Source organism: Scyliorhinus torazame, chromosome 19 (assembly GCF_047496885.1).
Source record: "Scyliorhinus torazame isolate Kashiwa2021f chromosome 19, sScyTor2.1, whole genome shotgun sequence".
Lineage (NCBI taxonomy): Eukaryota > Metazoa > Chordata > Chondrichthyes > Carcharhiniformes > Scyliorhinidae > Scyliorhinus > Scyliorhinus torazame.
In genome coordinates, this window is record NC_092725.1 from 60,045,614 (window position 1) to 60,066,984 (window position 21,371).

The 21,371-nt window shown below is 44.4% G+C and overlaps 1 protein-coding gene across 3 annotated transcripts in view; it reads left to right on the forward strand.

Moving 5' to 3' along the window:
* The window catches only part of pphln1 (periphilin 1), a 221,779-nt gene that overhangs the window by 78,722 nt on the left and 121,686 nt on the right, over positions 1 to 21,371 (forward strand). For 2 of the 3 annotated variants that reach the window (XM_072484379.1, XM_072484380.1), the window contains exon 5: positions 12,756 to 12,791. The exons of the other annotated variant lie outside the window; for it this stretch is intronic. In XM_072484379.1, the coding sequence (XP_072340480.1) occupies positions 12,756 to 12,791 (36 nt within the window). The remainder of the gene's footprint in view (positions 1 to 12,755; positions 12,792 to 21,371) is intronic. 3 annotated transcript variants of the gene reach the window in all.

The following is a 21,371-nucleotide window of genomic DNA, read 5'->3' on the forward strand; positions in this document are numbered from 1 at the left end:
CATCCACTCTTCATGCAACCCCCTAACCCTCCTCTCCCTTCAACCCCTCCCAACCTTTCCTTCACCCATCCCCTCCCACCACTGTGAACCACACATGTGGCTAATCGCCGGGAGAGGGCCCAGACTGGTGATGGGGTGCCAGACTTAAGAATCCTTATCTCTTTCGAGAAATGGGCCCTGGAGGTGACTGGGGTGGCCGAGGACAGTGCGGTCACCCATGCTGACGTTGGCGGACACTGCAAAGGTGAGGAACCACCGGGCTCCACCGGGAGGATCTGTCAAACGTGAGTTGTTATTGCCTTACTGACGGACCCATCCCTCCCACTGATCACATGTCCATTCTCCTTCAGGTCCTACAGCTGACGGCGCCGGCCCAACCCGGGTGGCCCCTCTCCAGCCTCCCATGAGACCACCTCAGAGAGGAGTTCCGAGGAAGTCACAATCAAGGCATCCCCACCCTCCATCAGCACAGACATACACACCTCGTTGGGAAATGTTTGTGGTCATGCTTCTGGGGTACAATCTGGTGAGCACCACACAGATGCTGATGCACATTAGGTGGAGGCAGGAAACTCCAGGTGAAACAGCAGTCGGAAGTCTGCTGGATACCAGGACCCACCTGGGTCCCAGCCTGATGCTGAGCCCATGAAAGAGGTATTCCTGGAGCTGATGGAGACGATAGGGAGCGGTCAGGACATTCGGAGGGGGATGTCAGCGACACTCCAGCACATCCATGGCCGATTGGAGGAGTCCCAGAGACTACGGGCTCAGGAGATGTTGACGGCAATGCATGGAATTGAGGCTAACATTGCTAGGGTTGCGACCGCATGGAGAGCCTGGTGTACGACGTCGGCACCATTCTTGAAGGTGTCTAAGGCATCACGCAGTCAGTGATGGCCATGGCTGAGGGTCTCAGCAGACTGCCTCGCTGGGGGATGTTACCCAGTGTCATGTTCTATAGACTGGCCAATATCATAGATTATCATAGAATTTACAGTGCAGAAGGAGGCCATTCGGCCCATCAAGTCTGCACCGGCACTTGGAAAGAGCACCCTACCTAAGGTCAACACCTCAACCCTATCCCCATAACCCAGTAACCCCACCCAACACTAAGGGCAATTTTGGACACTAAGGGCAATTTATCATGGCCAATCCACCTAACCTGCACATCTTTGGACTGTGGGAGGAAACCGGAGCACCTGGAGGAAACCCACGCACACACGGGGAGGATGTGCAGACTCCGCACAGACAGTTACCCAAGCCGGAATCGTACCTGGAGCTGTGAAGGAATTGTGCTATCCACAATGCTACCGTGCTGCCCTGGAGCTGCCCTGAATGATGTACTACAGAACATCTAATTCAAATAATTTATTACGAAACAGCTGCGTGATAAAGATAACTGGAATTAATAAAAAACAACACAAACTAACCATTCTAGAGCTACTGCAAAATAAGTCTATCCAACAGCATGACTTACTCCCAACTGCCTCAAGGCACAGAGCCGCATGGTAGACTTACCCTGCCACACTGCTACCTGCTGGTCGGAGGTTGTGTACAATATTATATACAGAATTGATTTATGCATGTCATCACACCCAGTACCAGGCTGACCTTGATTGAAGTTCTGCTGAACATGTCCCGCTCTCAGATGGGAATGGCTGAGGCGCTGTGGAGCTTGTCCCAGTCACTGTGGAGCATCAACGAGGGCATCGACACGATGGTGTAGACCATGGTGAGCCACCAAGGCTGGCAGAGCCAGACGATGTAGGGCAGCCAAGGCTCGAACCAGCTGCCCTCAGTCTCATGGTGAACCTATGATGCAGGGCACCAGGGCTCAAACCAGCTGCCCTCTGTCTCAAGGTGAACCTATGGGCATCAACCTGGAGGAGGGGAGCGCTGGGTGAAAATCCGGACCGGTCTCTTCTGAGTGTCGGCGATGGCCCCAAGCTCACCCCTGTGATGAGGCCGTGCCTCAGAGTCAGCACCCAGAACAGTGCAGACCAACACCAAGCGGGCGCTCTCTGGGAGGGTGTACTCGGGTGCACCACTGGAGTGGTCGAGGCATTGGAATCGCATTTTGAGGAGTCTGACGCACCGCTCAATCACAGCCAGGTGGCCACATGGGCTTCATTGTAGCAAATCTCCGCTTTGTTTTCCGGCCTCCGTGCCGGTGTCATTAGCCATGTCCTTAGAGGCCACCACTTCTCCACCGAGAGCCAGCCACCCATCCTGAGGTGGTCCTCAAAAAAGAGGCCGGGGATGACCGACTGCTCCTGGATGTAGCTGTAGTGGACGCTCCCCAGGAGGGGTGCACACACATGCATGATCTTCATGTGGTGGTTGCTCATGATCTGATTGTTGAGCGCACTCCCAGATGGCCCGGTGGGCACAGGGCTACATGCGTGCCATCCTCTGTGCCCTGGATCTTTGGTATCCCAGTGATGGTGGCAAATCTTGCTGCTAGGCTTGGGTCCATCCCAACGATGACGTGGTTTTCTGCTCGGGCAAACAGGGCATCCGTGACCTGTCGACTGCACCTGTAGGCTGTGGCCTGCGAGATGCCACACGGGTCACCACTCGATGCCTGGAATGATCTGGAGACGTAAAGGTTCAGGCCTGCGGTCACCTTGACAGCCACCGGGAGCGAGTGTCCATGTGGTGCCAAGTCCTCTAGCACATGGCACAGATACCTCTCCGTCTTCTTGTTGAGGCGGAGCCTCCTGCGGCAAGCACTGTCTTTCATTTGTTCCAGCGACACCTGTACACCCTGGGCCCTCGCGGGGCTCCCCCTCTGGGTCCCCGACTGGCATAATGGGCGGACAGATCCTCTGGGTGTGTGGCAGGAATGCCCTGTCCATGCGCTCCAGGCCAACCTCACCAGACCCCAGACCCTGAACCCTGGACACCCGCTCATAACATCACCTGGCACTGGTCCCCCCTCCATGTTAAGTAATGGGTTAAGAGACATTCCAATTACTTGTCTAATTTATGTTAAGTATCCAATAATTGACACTGATACGCAAAGAGATTTCAGGTGACCTTTGTGTCAGGTGAAGCGAAGATATAGTTTTGTGCAGAGTCTGTTAAAGTGGAATAAAGGTGTTTGTTAAAGGAGCAGTACCTTTATACAACAGCGGCTAAACTTCTAAAAAATGGTAGCAGAGGATGGTTGCTGTGCAAATGTGAAGGGTTGAAAGATACAACTTTTCCAGACCAAACCAAGGAGTGAGTGAAAAGAAAAAAAAAAAATATATATATGGCTGAACCTAGGATAAAGATGGCCGGAGATGACTACCCCTTCTCCCCCCCCCCCCCCCCTTTATTTTCTGAAAGGGGATTGTACGACCAATGGAGAAGTGCAGTAGTTATGTGGACTAAAGTAACTGCCTTGGGAAAGAGAAAAGAAGGTATGGCATTGGCTCTTTCTCTACCTTATGACAGTAAAATCCAAAGCAAAGTGTTTTCTGAGCTGAAATTGGAAGAGTTCGACTCAGAAGAAGGTCCGGAGACTTTATTACGTTATATGGATAAGATTTATAAAAAGGATGACTTGTTAAGTGCATATTAAGCATGGTCGGATTTTGATAGGTCCGGAAAATAGAGGATTTCTCCATGGAAGACTATATAATGGAATTTGTCAGACTATATAAAAGGCTGCAGAAACGCAACCTATAATTTCCACAGTCTGTGTTGGCCTTTAAATTACTTGACTGTGCTAGAGTGAGCAACATGGATAGACTCCTGGTTTTGACAGGAGTTCAGTTTGCGGATAAGGATACCTTTTTCGATTAGATGACAGAAGCTTTAAAAAGGTTTCTGGGGAACATTCGATTCCGATGGCTCTGATGACCCAAATACGTCAGTCTGCAATAAAGCAGAATATGGAAGATACACTACTAACAGGATAGCGAAACCGCACAGCTACAAACAGGTTCCAAGACTATAGAAGGAGATTGGGACCCGGAGATTATGAAGACAGAAACCCAGTTAGAACCTACAATAGGAAGATGAACCCCAGAAATGCACGGGGCATGATAAATCAATGTTTTTGTTGTGACTCTCCATACAATTATGCTTTCAACTGTCCAACATGTTATAATATTGTTTGAAGTGACACATGACACGGAAGAGTCAGAAGAGGAAAAAGTTAGTGACCAGAAAGAAGACATTGTCCTATTAACAAGCAGTTTTACGCCGGTAATGAGGGTGTTGGCTGCAGAATCCTTCAATTGTGCTGTATCGGACAGTGGCTGAACATCTACTGTGTGTGGAATTGACTGGTTAAAATGTTACCTGGACTCCTTGAAAGTTGAAAATTGTAACAAGGTTAAGGAATTTGAAAGTTCTACAAATTTCAGGTTTGGGGATGATAATACTCTGAAGTCGCTGAAAAGAGTGGTGATCCCTTGCAATATTGCCAGTGTAAATCATTTCATTAGCAAGGATATTGTATCAAGTGAGATACCTTTGCTTCTGAGCAGACCGTCGATGAAGAAAGCACACATGAAACTGGATATGGAACAGGATAAGGCAACAGTTTTTGGAAAGACGGTGGACTTACAATTTACACAGTCAGGACACTATTGTATTCCATTACTGACAAATAACATTTCAAGTACAGTTGTTAAGGATATGTTAATTGCAGCTGAAAATGGGACTTTAGCTGATAAAAAGCTGCTTGTATTAAAACTGCATAGGCAATTTGCGCGTCCGTCTCCTCGGAGGCTCAAAAAATTATTAAAGGATGCAGGGGTAAGGAATGAAGACTATACTAAACTGATAGAACAGGTGAGTGATCACTCTGAAGTTTGTAGGAAGTATAGAAGTACACCAGCACGACAGATGGTAACCCTACCTTTGGCCAGAGATTTTAATGACATTGTGGCCATGGAGCTTAAGATCTGGGATAAAGGCAATAATATATTTATTTTGCATTTTGTAGATTTAGCAACTAGATTTAGTCAATCACCAATTGTACAAAGTAAAGAAAAGAGAGTAATTCTGGATCAAATCGTGGAAAAATGGATAGGGACAGGAATGGGACCACCGGCAAAATTCCTTACGGACAATGGGGGTGAATTTGCTAATGATGAGTTTAGGAATATGTGTGAAAACGTGAATATCACAGTTATGAATACGGTTGCGGAAAGCCCATTAAGTAATGGTGTGTGTGAAAGAAACCTTGCGGTAATAGATGACGTGCTCCGGAAAATTTTGGCAGATCGACCAAATTGCAGGCTAAATTCAGCTTTAGCATGGGCAGTACATGCAAAGAATCATTGCAGATGGTTGGGGGCTATAGTCCTTATCAATTAGTGTTTGGTAGAAATCCTAAAATTCCGTTCATTTTAGATGACCAGCCTCCAGCTTGGGAAGGGACTACAATTAGCTCTGCCTTTGCTGTGCATTTAAATGCATTACACAGTAGAAAAGCTTTTTTGGAATCAGAAGTCTCTGAAAGAATTCGCAGAGCTTTAAGACATAATGTACAGCCATCAAATACCGTTTTTCAGCAAGGAGACATAGTATACTATTAGAGAGATCATTTTAATGAGTGGAAAGGCCCAGCCAAGATCATAGGCATAGATGGCAAAACAATTATTTTGCAACATGGCAATCAAACTGTTAGGGTACATTCATCAAGGATAATGGGTATAGATTACAAATTTTCAAATTTAGACAGAGCAGGCAGACTTGACTAGGAACCAGAGTCATCTGGTACGCACGTGTTAAAGAACTATGAGGACCAGTTAACTGATATAGACAGGGTTTCTGTCGAGGAACACAACACTTCTGATGAATTAGAACAGCCATTTTTACAAAAGGACAACTGCCAAAAGTTGGTACAAAAGTGAAATACTTGCCTGAAGGGTCTAGTCAATGGAAGGATGCAACTGTTATTAGTAGAGCAGGGAAAGCCACTGGAAAGTATAAACATTGGTTGAATGTACAGCATTCAGGGGAAGAGTCAAGACAATGGATTGGGAACACGGAAGTTCAAAAATGGAGGGCACAGAAAAGCAGTGCCAGTTCAGATAGTTCATCGGATAGCGAACAGGTCCGCAGGAAAAGGTGGAGAACTATTGAAAGGACATCCCACAGCAGAAGGGAAAGATCAAGCAGTAGCAGTACAGAACGAGATACCAGGCGGGAGAGGGGACGTAGTTTAGCAAGATCTCGGAACATGAGTAAGACTACAAATACTAATAGGAGTAGAAGCCCACATGCACGTGAAATTTTGGTGGCTTCCAATAAATTAGATGAGAAAGTTATCAAAGATGCCAAACAGCAAGAGCTGCATAGTTGGGGTATACACTGAGATACCGGATAGGGAACAAAGAGCTCTATCCCACAGATGGATTTGCATGGAAAAGGTTCTTCCGGATGGAACTGATAAGGCAAAGGCCAGGCTTGTGGCAAGGGGATTTGAGAAAAACTTAGAAGATCAGGATTTAAGGGTAGATTCGTCTACAGCAGGAAAGGTTATTTTAAAGATCTTCTTGGCTCTATTAGCCACAAAGGCATGGGAATGCAAATCTATAGATATAAAAGCTGCCTATTTGCAGGGTAATCAGGTCCAGAGAGACCTTTTTCTCCGTCCTCCTAAAGAGGCAGCTAACACAGAAGGGGTACTCTGGAAGTTGAACAAATGTGCATATGGATTGAATGGTGCGTCTAGAGTCTGGTACTTTTCGGTAAGGTCAGTTTTGTTAAAGTTAGGCTGTTGCCAGTTGAAAGCAGATCCGGCAATGTTTTACTGGCACTATAAAGGATATCGTTCTGGCATCTTTATGATGCACGTCGATGATTTTTTTGTGGGGTGGGACTAGTGATTTTGAAGCTATTGTCATCTCTGATTTGAGGAAAGAATTCAGGGTTGGAAGTCCGGCTTCCGGTTCATTTAAATATATTGGACTGGAAATTGGACAAACTAAGTTGGGGACAACTTTACGTCAGCAATCTTATTTGGAAAGCATCAACCCAATAGCAATTAGTCGTGGCCGGGTTTCACAAAATGACACAATGGTTTCAAAGATGGAAAAAAGAGCAACTGCAGTTTAATTGGGCAACTGAACTGGCTAGGTAGACAGACTAGACCGGATGTCAGTCTTGATGCCTTAGAGTTGAGTACAAAAATGAATGATCCCAAAGTGGAGGACCTAATAAGAGCAAATAAAGCGATGGTCAAACTAAATATGCAGGAGTGTGCTTTGAGGTTCCCGGTTTTAGATGACCGTAGGCACTTGAAACTCATAGTTTATAGTGATGCGTCCTATGCAAATTTATGTGATGGAGTTTCAAGCGCAGGAAGTTTTATAATTTTCCTTTTGGGGAACAATGGTAAATGTTGCTCTCTTGTGTGGGAAACAAAGAAAATAAGGAGTGGTCAAAAGCACTTTGGCTGCTGAGACGTTAAGCCTTGTAGAGGCAGTAGATATGGCCTTTTATATGTCTCCAATATTGACAGAAATTTGGGGATTTGGGTAATATACCTATTGAATGTCACATTGACAATAAATCCCTGTGGAAAAATGTGCACTCTACAAAAAGTGTCAATGAAAAAAGGTTAAGGATAGACATCGCAGGTTTGAAGCAGATGTTGGACAGAGGGGAAATAGCAAAAAATAAATGGGTCGACAGTAGCTATCAATTGTCCGACTGTTTTACAAAAAGAGGGGCTCGTTCACAGAAACTTTTGGATATTGTTAATGAAGGATGCCTGTTTCTATGACTTTTTTTCTTCCAAAAATAAATTTTTAAAAAAGAAGGGGGGAAATTGCGTGTGTGTTTTTGAGTTTCTTGTAATTTTCATCTAATTATTTTTTATCTCCAAGGAAAAGGGGAGACTGTTAAGTAATGGGTTAAGAGTCATTACAATTCGTTGTCTCATTTATGTTAAGTATCCAATAATTGACACATATTTGAAGAGGTTTCAGGTGGACTTTGTGTCAGCTGATGCGAAGATATAGTTTTGTGTAGAGTGTTGAAGTAGAATAAAGGTGTTTGTAAAAGGAGTCGTACCTTTGACTCTTTATACAACAGCAGTTAAACTTCTAACTCTCCATGGCACTCGCCCACCTCCGGCCACGGACATGTTCCCGGGGCTATGTCCCATCCTCTGGATGTTCAGATGTTGGCTGCTGCGTGTTCAGGCACAGTGTCCAGGCATCCTGGTCTGATTGGGATGCTCGGCAACGACTCCCAAATGCTACATGGCCTGTCCACCCGTGGGAATCCACTTGGCACCTGTGAAGTGCTCTCTTAAACCACGATTGTCAATTCCCTATTAGCAATAGCCTTCAGCCGCACGGCCAGTGGTCTCAGCAGTCATGGGGGTTATGGGTGGTCGGTGAGGCAGAGACCAGGGTTGCCTCCGGAACAGATTTACACGATCCATGGGTTGGCATGGTGGTGTCGTGAGCGGTTGCTTCCTGCCAGAAACCTCCCTCCCCTAGTTTTGACCCCTTTAAACCAACGTGCGTTCTTAAAGATATCATCCAAGCACTCAAAAAATAAATGCCCTTCAAAGAAAAATGCAGGGAGCACTGATTGACTGAAATAATTATGGCCTCCTCTGAAATGTAAAGATTTTCTTTGCGATTGTAACATGTGGAATGTTTATAGGCTGTTCATTTCAATGAAGGTGATTTCCTTACAAATGATAAATGCAGCAAAAGATTGATTGTGTTGGCGTCCTTCCATCTATGAGAGATTTGCCACACCGAAAACAATTCATTTGGGGGGATGGTCCTCATTTGGTGCATCGTTTGTTGATGACTGTGAAGACCTGTGCTTGGGAGTCGGGTTCTTCTGCCACAAGCGCTGCACATGACGCTGCTAAGTGGCTTTATGTGGTTTATTTTCAGATTAGCGCCTGTTGCCAACCTGCTATTGCCATTGTTCATTGTGATGGTGCACCCAACCCACAGGAGGTGGCACTATTTCCCTCTTTTTCCAGCTCGAAGGTGCTGGAGTGGATGCTCATGGCCTTCAAATCACACTTGCAAGTGATTTGAAGTGGAGCCCTGGTACCCCACTGATTGTATGGTTCCAGCTATCTCACCACACAGAGGATTCTCTTTTTAGTAATGCAACTCTCCCATCCTGCCGATGTGCACTATTGACTGAAGCCACTTCTGCTTGATTAGTCCCAACAAACCTGGGAGCTTTGCCATTGAGGAATTTTGTAATTTTGTTCTGCCATGATAAACAAATAATGTACTGGAGGCAGCAAAGATGGAAATTATCAAGCTTCTGTTCTTGGCAGCTGTAAGTTGCCCATGTTGCACAACCGTACAACTCAATGCTGAGAATACAGGCCTCATCAACCATCAACTTGGACTTCAGCTTGGCATTGTCCCATATGTGTTTTGTGTGGTCAAAGTCGATAACTACTTTCCCTATTGAAGTGTCAAGCTCTACACCAAGGGTTAGATTGTTTGTGACCATGATCCCAAGGTAGCAGAATTTGCTAATCACTTTCAGTCGAGTATTACTAAGCGTGATCAGGGGCAGAGATGCAACACCCTACTCCAGACCATTGTATTGTTGATGTTTATCGTCGGGGAGAACAATTGCATGTGAAAGGCGAGTAATGAGTCTTTGTAGCTGAGTTCCTGTGTTGGTGACTAATATGGCAGCATCCGTGTAGAGCAGTTCCCTGATCAGGACGCAATGTGTACTTGTCTTCGTTTTCAGACTTGACAGGTTGTAAGGCCTGCCATTTAACCTGATGTACAAATAGACTGTTTCCATATCTGCAGGAAAGGCAAAGGTCACGAGCCTGACAAAGTAGATCCCAAACAGCAAGGGCTAGGGCACAGCTATGCTCGGTGCAACCAAACCATTTGCATTGTGCTTATTGTCAGCATTATTGGGTGCCTAAATGTAGAGTATTGTCATGATGGAGAAAAAACATCTCCACACAAATATTGGACTATAAAAAAATACTTATATTTTAATTTGATGCAGACCCTCAAAGTTGGCTGAAAATGTATAGCTAGCCACTGACAGGAATGGCTGCAGGGCGTTTCATTGAATAATGGAATTCCTTACTATTCCAGACTAGGTAATTATGAATGAATCAAAGACCGTCTACCATCTCTGATGAGGATAATAATAGTACTAAGTCTTACAACGCCAGGTTAAAGTCCAACAGGTTTGTTTCGATGTCACTAGCTTTCGGAGCACTGCGCCTTCCTCAGGTGAACCTGAGGAAGGAGCAGCGCTCCGAAAGCTAGTGACATCGAAACAAACCTGTTGGACTTTAACCTGGTGTTGTAAGACTTCGTACTGTGCTCACCCCAGTCCAACGCCGGCATCTCCATATCGAGGATAATAATGGCTATCTTATCCAAAGATTCTGGGTGTAGTTACCTAGACAAGAGGGTCTCCAGTTGGAATATACATAGGAGGAGGTTAAAAGCCCGCTTGCTACCGGCCTATGGTTGCCTGTCTGTTTATGATGTGCGAAACAACAGCTGGACGTTTGCCACACTGAAGGTGCAACAGTAACTGAGGCAGGGTCCCTATAAGATAGTATCTTTTTGCAGGAGCATCTAAAACTCTCTCTGACTGTAGAAGTTGATTAACTGGCTGAGGGATCGCAGCTGGAAAAAACCCTGAAATCTCTCCCAGACTAGGAGTAATCAACTGTTCACCAGCAGAAGTCAGCTACTGGAATCGACCTGCATCAGCGGCGACGTTCATCAGCTACTCCTTGCAACCTAAGGATTGTCCGCACTTACTATTGGCCTCCATTCTTGCACCTACATTCATACGGATTAGAAGGATATGTTTTACCGTTTTGCGTTTCCATTTTGTAATTAAGCTTGCTCCATCTTAAGCCTGATTAAATTGGCTCCTTTTTAAACATAACTATTGGGTCTGGAAAAGGTAAAGGGAATCTTGTTACATTAAACCTTTGTTGCTTTCAGCAGAGGATGTGTTGAATAAAGATAAGGAGTTGGTTATCCCTCCTCACCTGGGCTTGTACACTTTTTGGGTGTTACCCAGCCAGGTGCTGGCAAATTGAGGGGACTTGCCCAGATCAACACCTTTTGCCAGAATCTCACCTGGGGCTGGTTATAACAGTGTGGTATAACGTGTTGGGTTAGCACCAGAGGAACAGGAAATATGGACACATGGCATGCATTCCCCTCCATTAGTTGGACATTAGTTGATCTTCGCCGACGGCTCTTGACAGGTCCAATCATTTACAGCATCTGTTCTTTGATTGTCCTTCACCCCTCTGTTGTCTTCAACGTTGCTGAGCTACACCATCCTCATCTGACCCTGCATTTTTCATGAGTCAGTTCCTACTTATTGTAAGATTGGCATAATGTCCAAGAATTTTCTTGAATGAGGTATTGACTCCCCATTAGTTCGACATTTCCCCATGCCCTTCAGCTTGAGATTGGTGCAAGGGCAACAAGGCATCTGGAACCTTGGTGAATGTTGAAACCAACAATCTACTTCTTTACCAGTGGGATTTAAAGATTCAGAACGAGTCAGAAGACTGACTGAGAAGTAAATACAGTGAATTAGAATGAAATTGGATGCAGGAAGTAAGATAAATAGGGGGAAAGAAAGATTAGATTAAGAGCGAGAGAAAAAAGGGGGAAAACACCTTGAACAATTTACTGTTTGCAGGAATGAGGCTCCTTGTCAATAAAATTATACTTTAGTATAAGCCCTAATTTTCTGCAATAGATTTAATTGGCAATTAAAGCACAAATGTCGTAAATGTTTTTGAAACTCGATGAAGAAATCTACGAAGAGCTCCAATGTGGAATGGTGCAAATTGTACAGCAGTTTGTGGTGATTTGCAACCCATGGGATATCTCCACTTTGCCACAAATATCTGGTCAGTTTACTCACTAAGAACAGTGCGCGCAATGAGCCCTGTTTTGTTTTGACAGTTTTTAGTTTTTCAGTAACCTCCAGTTTACACTCGGGCCCTTCGGCCCAACTTGTCCAGACCGCCCAGTTTTTACCACTAAGCTAGTCCCAGTTGCCGACATTTAGGGTGTTGCCATCCAAATGGAGTTAAGGGACCTCAAGGAGCTAAATGTAGAGCGCTTGAAATTTGTATGCAGCTATATGTCAGCGCTCGTGCTAACAAAAGATTATAAAAATAATTTAGTATTACACTCCCTCATGTTATATAACATCAGTTTTAAAACTTGGCTTTGTCTGGAAACTCAATTATTTACATTTCCAAATGTGTTTGCCAGGAGGTGGCATATAAGTGAAGTGAGTCCATAGATAGTAATAATTAGTGTCACAAGTAGGCTTACATTAACACTACAATGAAGTTATTGTGAAAATCCCCTAGTCACCACACTCCAGCGCTTGTTCGGGTGCACTGAGGGAGATTTAGAATGTCCAATTCACCTAACAGCACGTCTTTCGGGACTTGTGGGAGGAAACCCAGAGGGAACTCAAGCACACACTGGGAGAATGTGCAGACTCCACACAAACGGTGACCCAAGCCGGAACGCATTATTTGTGAGATCCTTTATGTGGCAGTGACCTTCACTTCTATCAATTTGGCCTGGATTTAACTCGGGCCTCAATGTTAAAAGTGTAGTGTGACAACCAAATGCTCAAACTCTCCCGATTAAACAAATATTGTTTTTTGTAAATTAAATTCTTAATTCATTTACATCACTGATTCTCAGGACTTCAGTTTGTATGACTACCTGAAGCTATATTTTTTTTTTTTTTTTTTAATTTGAATTATGTTTTTGTAGGGGACCCAAGGCAAAGAGATATGCTACAGCCACGAGGTAAGATCTAGTTTTTGTAGTTTAAAAACCTATAAGGAATGTGCTTTTTTAATGTTGCTGAGGATTATACTGATGAATAGGTTACAAGTAGGGCAACAAGGTGGCACAGTGGTTAGCACTGCTGTCTCATGGTGCCAAGGACCAGGTTCGATCCCGGCCCCGGGTCACTGTCCGTATGGAGTTTGCACTTTCTCCCCATGTCTGCGTAGGTCTCATCCCCACAACCAAAAAAAGATGTGCAGAGTAGGTGAATTGGCCACACTAAAATTGTCCCTTTATTGGAAAAAAGAATTGGGTACTCTAAACTTATAAAACATTTTAAAAATAGGCTACTGGTAGTAATGATTAACAATATTAGCCTTTTCAAAATGGTGCTACATCATTTGGTTTTCATTTTTAGATTTTTGTGATTTATTTGATATGTTTACTTTCATACAACCTTTATTTCCACCTACTCCAAATAAATATCAAAACAGGAACATGAGTGAATTTGAAAGTAATATGATTATTTCTGGTGGCTATTGACAAAGTCTGGTGTCATTATTCATGTATTTCTTGATGGAAATATATAGGAGTGAATACACATTTTAGACATGACCAGTTATCAGACTGATCTTCTGAAAATAGAAGTAATGTAGTCCTGGACGAAAACTGTGACCTAATTGATGGAACTAATTAAGGTTGATAAATTGAAAGTTAGTAAATGTATTCATACGTAATGGAAGATTTTATTGAAATTCAAATTAATACATTTCCTAATACCTTCAGTTAAGGGCAAAATAGTAAACTATGGTAAATGGAAGAAGCAAGGCTTGAATCTTTAGCAGGCATATTAATATAATTATTGAAACCAACTCCACAAGGATTCAGGCAAAAATGATCAAAATCATCTTTGATGGACTGGATATCGTGCCTGGATGCCCAAAACAGTCTCTCGTTTTAGGTCTGGTTTTCCAAACTCTCAGGTGGCTAGTGTTCCAGGGGAGGACAAAAGAGTGCTTCAAAGCTACTTGTTCTTGAAGCGTTGCTACATTGACATTAATGACTGAGAGAGGGTTAATGTCACCTGTTCAGAATAGCAGTAGTTTGACAAACTTTAGTATGCTTTGAGTCGCAGCACCTTCATTACAAGGCAGGGTGCTGATACAGAAGGAAGGAAATCCTGCACTTTGAAATTCACTACCTTGTATGACAATCCCACACTATGTGCTCAAAGATTTGCAGGTCGAAAATCAACCTTTCCAGTTACATGAAGATCCATGGCAGTGGTGCAACCTGGTTACGAATTATTAACATTTCAAAAATAAATCTGAAAATTTTTTAACCAGTAGAACTAAAAGATTTCACTTTTATTTTTAAACAAAACAAACTTTCTTGGATATAAAAGAATGAACAAAACTAGCACTATTCATTTAACAATGTGGTTTATACTTATGTAAGTTATGCATTCAGGTTTACTTTCCCAAGAATTGTCTTCTGTGACACTGTTGAAATCCTTCCTTTTGATTTCCCTTTGTTCCCATATCTTTTATTTCATTTTATTGTTCCTAGTCACTGGACTCTTAGTCTGCGTCTTTAAGCAGTGGACTTAAACTGAGGCAGCTTGCTAGTAAGAACAGTGTGTTTCAGGATTAGTTTTTTTGGAGAGGAGAATACGGACTTGTGTTGCGTTCTCTTCTTTTACTCTTTTACGCTGTCCTTTCTGTGGCTCTGTTCCAATTATGGCAATCGGTGAATTTGCCCTTCTTTCTATGTTATCTATGTCCTAATGCTGAGAGTCGCCAGGTATCAAATGATACCACCAGAAGTTTCAACCGGCTATCGATCAAAGAGCCAAACACCAGTTAGTTAGTTCAAGGTCAAGGGTACTTTATTTACACACAATTAGTCATGCAACATAAACACTAGTTAACTACACCTATCGACTAAGACAACCTGTACTTAACATTGGGCACCCGGCTTAGGTCAGAGAAACAGTGGCTGCTGTTCGATTCTGGATCTATCAAGTCCGAAGGAGTAACTGCTGCTCAGCTAGGCTCATTCGTCTGGTAGTGAGCGTTGAACTTGGACTTGCTTCTGGTTTGCTGCAATTGGAGATGGCCGTGGCCGGGGTACCAGGTCCAAGAGAGAACGAACATGTGGCGAACTCTTCTTCTTATACTTGGGGGTTTTCGCGCTCTTTTGGGAGGTCCTTCAGTTTGGGCCCCACTAATTGGGTGAGCCCTGATCACTCTGTTCGATTCCTAACCAATAAGTGGGCGGGGATCTGGATGGCTGGGCATGTCCCAAGCGGTCACTGACCCCGTTGTTTACGCTTCCCTTGAACAGGGAGTGGCGCCAAAATGTCTGGGACTGTACAGGTTGCTCGAGTATCAGTCCTTTGTTTTGGTGAAGATGGGCCACGAGATGCAGACAGGCAGTGATTGATAGACAGAATGACCAGTAAGCACACAACACAGTGCAGTCAATCACCAGACAGGACATGATCACTTTAAAGCCAGAGGGCACTAGGTTTCCCGCTCTCTCGGGACATAGCCACTGAGACAATCAGAGTCCACGAGCTAGCAAGTGCAAACACCATGCGGCAGCTAGTAAGTCTGGTCAGGCTACTAAAAGGTCTCCAGTCAGTTCAGTATAGTGTCGACCCACAGCTGAATATGTATATCAGTTCTATCGTTGAATAAAACAGTGTTGGATCTTCTCCAGTGTTAGACGTCTGTTTCTAGCTTCCCTGCATAGAGTGCAGTCCACATCGAACCTACCTGCCTGACACATCAGGCCCCATTAAAATGCTAACTGGTCGGAGTTTCGATACCGTCTGGACTTCTTGCTTGCAAATATGCATTTCAGGCTCTGAGCCTGCCTGAGTCTTGGTTGGCCATTTTACCCGCTAGGCTTTGCGAGTTTCTCTGTACCTAGTTGTAAGTGGCCATCTCAGATGGCTACACTTGGCGGCAAGGGAATCTTTAAGAAGCAGCTTTGGAGGAAGTCTATTTGATTGCCTGGCAACCTGTACGTTGGCCAGTGATTGGTTCGTGTGTGATGCTTCTGAGAGAGCTGGGCAGAAGTAATTAGACCATGATCTCTCTCTCTATCTCTCCTTGCTGGCTCTCGCTGCTGAAGTAAAGAACTGCTTTATTGTTCCTGACACATCTTTACTGTATAGTTGAAATGATCGTGAATCTATCGAGAAAGTAGACAGCCTTGCCAGAGAAACCCTCAGCTTAGGAGAAAGAAGCATCAAAGTGGAAAACCTTTAACTGAAAACTGCTACAGTGCACTGGAGATCTCTCCACCACACTTTCCCTCGTGTGTATGTGTGTGGTAAGGGATATTAGGTAGTTAGTTACATTTTTGTCAGTTAATTATATTACTGTTAAGTAACAAAAGACTGTGTTAAATTTTACAAATCTGGTGACTGCTGTTTATTGGGCTCAGCCAAGGTCCTCGGGTATTTTAAAATAACATCTAATTTTGCTTGTGTTACGACTCCAGTCAAGTGGGTCTGGAATTGACCGTGCACTAGCAAAGGGGGTCATGGCAACACATCAATTTTAAGGTTTTTACTTCTGTAAGGACCACCCATTAGTATGCCACAATCTTCTGGAGAATTTTCCTCGGCTCCAACTATTCTGAGATAAAACTTAGCATCTCAAACTGTGGAGGCTTCTGCCCCATGTTCTTGTTACTTTTAAATATTTCAAAACTAATCTGTTTGCTTTCTTTTGCAATAAGACACTGAGACCTACTGTAGATTCTCCCACTAGATTTAAACTCATCAATCTTCCACCTTCTGTTCCTCGTAAGATTCAAACTGAGATCAAGCCTCACCTCCCATCCATGCAGCAAATTATGAAGTTAGTGTTTTACTCTGTGCGCAGGGCAGGTCTGTAATTTGTTATGGTTACCCTTTATGTGCGATGCAACCCACACTGGTTCCAGCAAACACGCAGACAAATTGAGAGCCTTGCTAAGTTCCACCATGATCTAGTCTATCCTTTAAACTGACCTTTAAACTCATTAAGCTTGAATCATTCATATATTCCTCACTTGCAACTTATTTAACAAAGTAAGCTCACCTGCTTTTTCCTACCTCTACCTCTTGTGTTCTGACTCGATTAAACAAATATGGGTTTTGGACTATCGTTTCTTTAGTTCTTTGGCAATCACTAAAGACTAGCATTTCAATTGCCTAATCTTCATTTTTAAAAAAATGTTTTTATTCGACACTTCTTAAAAATAAATTTAGAATACCCAATTATTTTTTTCCAATTAAGGGGTAATTTAGCATGACCAATCCACCTAACCTGCACATGTTTGGGTTGTGGGGATGAAACCAACATCGACCCGGGGAGAATGTGCATACTCCACACAGACAGTGACCCGGGACCGAACCTGGGTCCTCAGTGCCATAGGCAGCTGTGCTAACCACTGCCCTTAAATTTTGCCCTTTAAATTTAAAGGCACTTTCAATTTATGTACAAAACATCGGATACTATCTTTATGCACTTGCCATAATGCAAAAAAAAAACCTCCACCCCCCTTTAACACCCCATATGCCCCACTATATACTTGTAATATAACATGATATCCCCAAACATAACTTTCCACCCATACTGACGTTTACCACTCCTTAATGAAAGGGGCAGCAAGGTATGCAGTGGTTAGCAGAATCCCTCCTCTGACCCCACTAATGACATTTTTTTTCCCCCAAATGTAAGAATTCCTGCTGCTTTGAGCAGCTCCAGAGCTTGCCACCCTAACAAGATCCGCTTCCGGGCTATCAGGGAGGCAAATATCAACACATCAGCCTTTCTCCTGTTGCTAACTTTTGGTTGGTTCAATTTGCTCTGTTTTATAACCTTTGCTCTAGAGTCGCCAGGTATCTTTATGATACCGCCACGAGGTTCAAGTTCAAGTACTGATCAATAACTCAACACACCAATTAGTAAGATTCGAATCAAAGCACATTTATTATACACAGTCAATCGCTACTCGTGCATAAATTCTACTTAATAAACTATCTCTATCACTAACAGGCCTATCCTTAGCTTTAGACTGGCCCACCAGATCAGGGGAACACCCCCCCCCCCCCCCTTCCCGAGACAAAGGATTCACATCCTTTATAACTCAGCCCCCTTATCCCCACTCGCCTTATCACCGCGTCGCACCAAGTTCCTTTGTTGCTGTTCGTTAAACCCCACACATTATTCACAATATCAGTACCCCGAAACCGAAGGAGGGTTTCAACATAATTAACAATACAGAGTGGGTAAAAACATACTTACAACCGCGCGTGAAAACACCATCCCTCCCTCCCACTGAATAAAATTTCCCCAGTCTACATCACTGGCGAACCCAGCCAAAATCCAATGTCTTCAAACTTCCCCCCGTTCATGGTCCTTTAAAAAGTTACTTGCCTCCTCCAGCGTATCAAAACTAATACTCCTTTCCCCATGCGTGACCCACAGGTGAGCAGGGCACATCATTAAGATGTCTGCTCGACAATTGGCAGAGCCATTAACACCAGCGACACTGAAGAAACTGGAATTATTGGAATGCAGATATCTCGGAGGGTTGGAGGAATTTATGAGAATGGAACTGGCCAAGCGTGGAGGGATTTGAAAATAAGAATAAGAAGTTTAAAACAGAGAGGTTGTTTAATTGGGATCCAGTGCAGGTGAACGAACACCAAGAGAAAAAATATGATTGGGAAGAGTTTTCATGTAAATAATTCTGCTTTCATTACGTTGTCAAGCAAATGCTGCTTGACAGCACATTTGATGACCCCTTCCATCACTTTACTGATGATAGAGAATAGACTGACAGGGCGGTTATTGCCCAGGTTGGATTTGTCTTGCTTCTTGTGTACCGGCAAACTTGGGCAGTTTTTCACACTGCCGACTGTTGTAATTCTACTGGAGCAGCTTGGCTAGGGGTGGGGCAAGTTACTGGGACTCAAGTCTTCAGTACTGTTGCCAGAATATTGCCAGAATCAATAGCCTTTGCGGTATTCAGTGCCATCAGCTATTTCTTGATACCACGTGAAGTGAATCAAATTGACTGAAGACTGCCATTTGTGATGCTGGGAACCTCCGAAGGAGGCGGCGCTCTTGGCACTTCTGGCTGAAGTTTGTTTTGAATCCTTTTACTTTGAGGTTATACAGTGGTATTGTCTTTGGACTAGTAATCCAGTGAACCAAGGTAATGCTCTGGGGATTCTGGTTTGAATGGAGCGTATCATCTCCACTAGGACTTTACGGTGGTCACTCCTGCTAGTACATTCATAGACATCTGCGGCAGGCAGGTTCATGAGGATGAGGTCAAGTATATATTTCCCCGGGCATCATCCTCCTAACAGTGTACCACCCTACTGGATCTGTCCTGCTGGTTATCGTCTGCTTTCAATCCTTTTCATTGACTTTGTAGCAGTTTGATACAACCTAGTGGCTTGCGATGCTATTTCAGAGGGCATTTAATAGTCATTCACATTGCTGTGAGTCTGGAGTCACGTGTAATGTCACATGAAACCAGGTAATGGTTTGATGGTCATCATTAGACTTATAATTCCAAATTTTTATTGAATTCAAATTTCACCATCTGTCGTGGTGGGATTCGAACCTGGGCCCCCAGAGCATTACCCTTGGTCTCTGCATTACTATTCCAGCATGGATACCACTATGCCATCACCCTCACAAAAGTGTTGATAAATTGGAGACGCAAGCCTCCGGTAAGGTTGGTAATGCGGAACGTCTGGGGTCTGAATGGGCCAGTTAAAAGGTTGCGGGTGTTCACGCACCTCAGGAGCTTGAAAGCGGGGGTTGTCTTTTTGCAGGAGACACACCTCCGTGTGAAGGACCAGGTTAGGTTAAGGAAGGGGTGAGTCGGGCAGGTTTTTCACTCGGGTTTGATTTGAAATTGAGGGGTGTGGCGATTTTAATGAGCAGAAAAATGGGATTCATGAGTGTGAAGGATCCAGGTGGGAGATATGTGATTGTGAATGGGGTATTGGAAGGGGCACCAGTAGTGTTTGTAAATGTGTATGCCCCAAATTGGGATGATGTGGGTTTTATGAGGGGGTTGCAGGCAGCAATCCCGGATTTGGCCACGTATCAGTTGATCATGGGAGGAGATTTTTCAGGTATCTACAGATTAGGGACTTTGCACGAAAGGTCTGGAAGGGGTTCCCTAGATTGCCAGGGTACACGCTGCTGGAGCGAATGCTGCTTCCGGATGTGGAAGGGGAGGGAAGAATTGGGGATATATATGGTTGGGGAAGCAGGGAGGCGAGCGGGTGGTGAAGATCAAGGAGAAATGGGAAGCAGAGTTGGGAATGGAGATCAATTGGGGAGTATGGAGTGAGGCATTGCGAAGGGTAAACGGGACCTCCTCTTGTGCAAGGATGAGCCTGATAACCTGGGGTTACCCCATCTCTGGATCTGTAAAGATTTAATCACCTGCTAATGGTCGCATTCCAAGCATTGTTTGGCATCTTTGAATTTGTCTATATATGTGTTTCTGGAACATACCTCTTCATTCACCTGAGGAAGGAGCAGCGCTCCGAAAGCTAGTGACATCGAAACAAACCTGTTGGACTTTAACCTGGTGTTGTAAGACTTCGTACTGAGCCTGATACAGTTTAAGGTGGTGCTCAGGGTGCATATGACTCGGGCAAGAATGAGTGGGTTCTTTCAGGGGGTAGCAGATGAGTGTGAGAGGTGTGGGCGTGGGCCATGCGCTCATGTTTTGGGGATGTGAAAAATTGGGAAGATTCTGGGCGGGAGTGTTCGTGGTCTTAGCCAGGATAGTGGAGGAGGGAGTGGACCCAGTCCGTTTAGTGGCGATATTTGGGGTTTCGGAGAAGCCGGAGCTCATGGAGCTCATGGCCGATGTCTTGGCCTTCGCCTCTCTGATTGCGCGGCGACAAATTTTGCTGGAGTGGCGGTCGGCATTGCCACCGGGGTTAGCAGCATGTTTGCGTCTCCTGTACGACTTCCTTAGGTTAGAGAAGATAAAGTATGAGTTAAGGGGCTCAGCAGGGGAGTTTGAGAAAAGGTGGGGATTTTTGTGACCCGTGTTTGAGGAGCTGTTCGCCGCAGGGGGGTGGTGGGCGTGAAAAAGGAGAAAAATCTGTACAAACTGTATAGTTAATTGTTGGGAAGAATGTTTCCCGGGGTGTTTATTTGCTGTAAACTACTTCGATACAAGTTTGAATAAAATGACTTTTTTAAAAAAAAAGTGTTGATAAAGTGATACAAATAGGAAAACGGCCTTCATCTGAAGAAGATTCATGTGGAGTTGAAGAGTTAACTAAGGGCTCAATTCAGCGGACAGAAGTTAAAATCCGCTTTCGGAAGTTTTTGGCGGGGCTTTTCTCAGCAGCTGCCCACTGAGGAGAGTTCCTGCTGATCTCGCCAGCAGGAACCTGCAGGCCAGGTGCCATTTGGATCAGCAGCCCAGATTGCACTCGAAGGAGCGAGTCGAGTGACTCTTGAATGGCCCAGCACGGAGCCCGATTTGGGGTTCTCGCGCAATTCACCCACTGCTCCCGGATCTGCATCAGGCGCACAGGGTCACTGC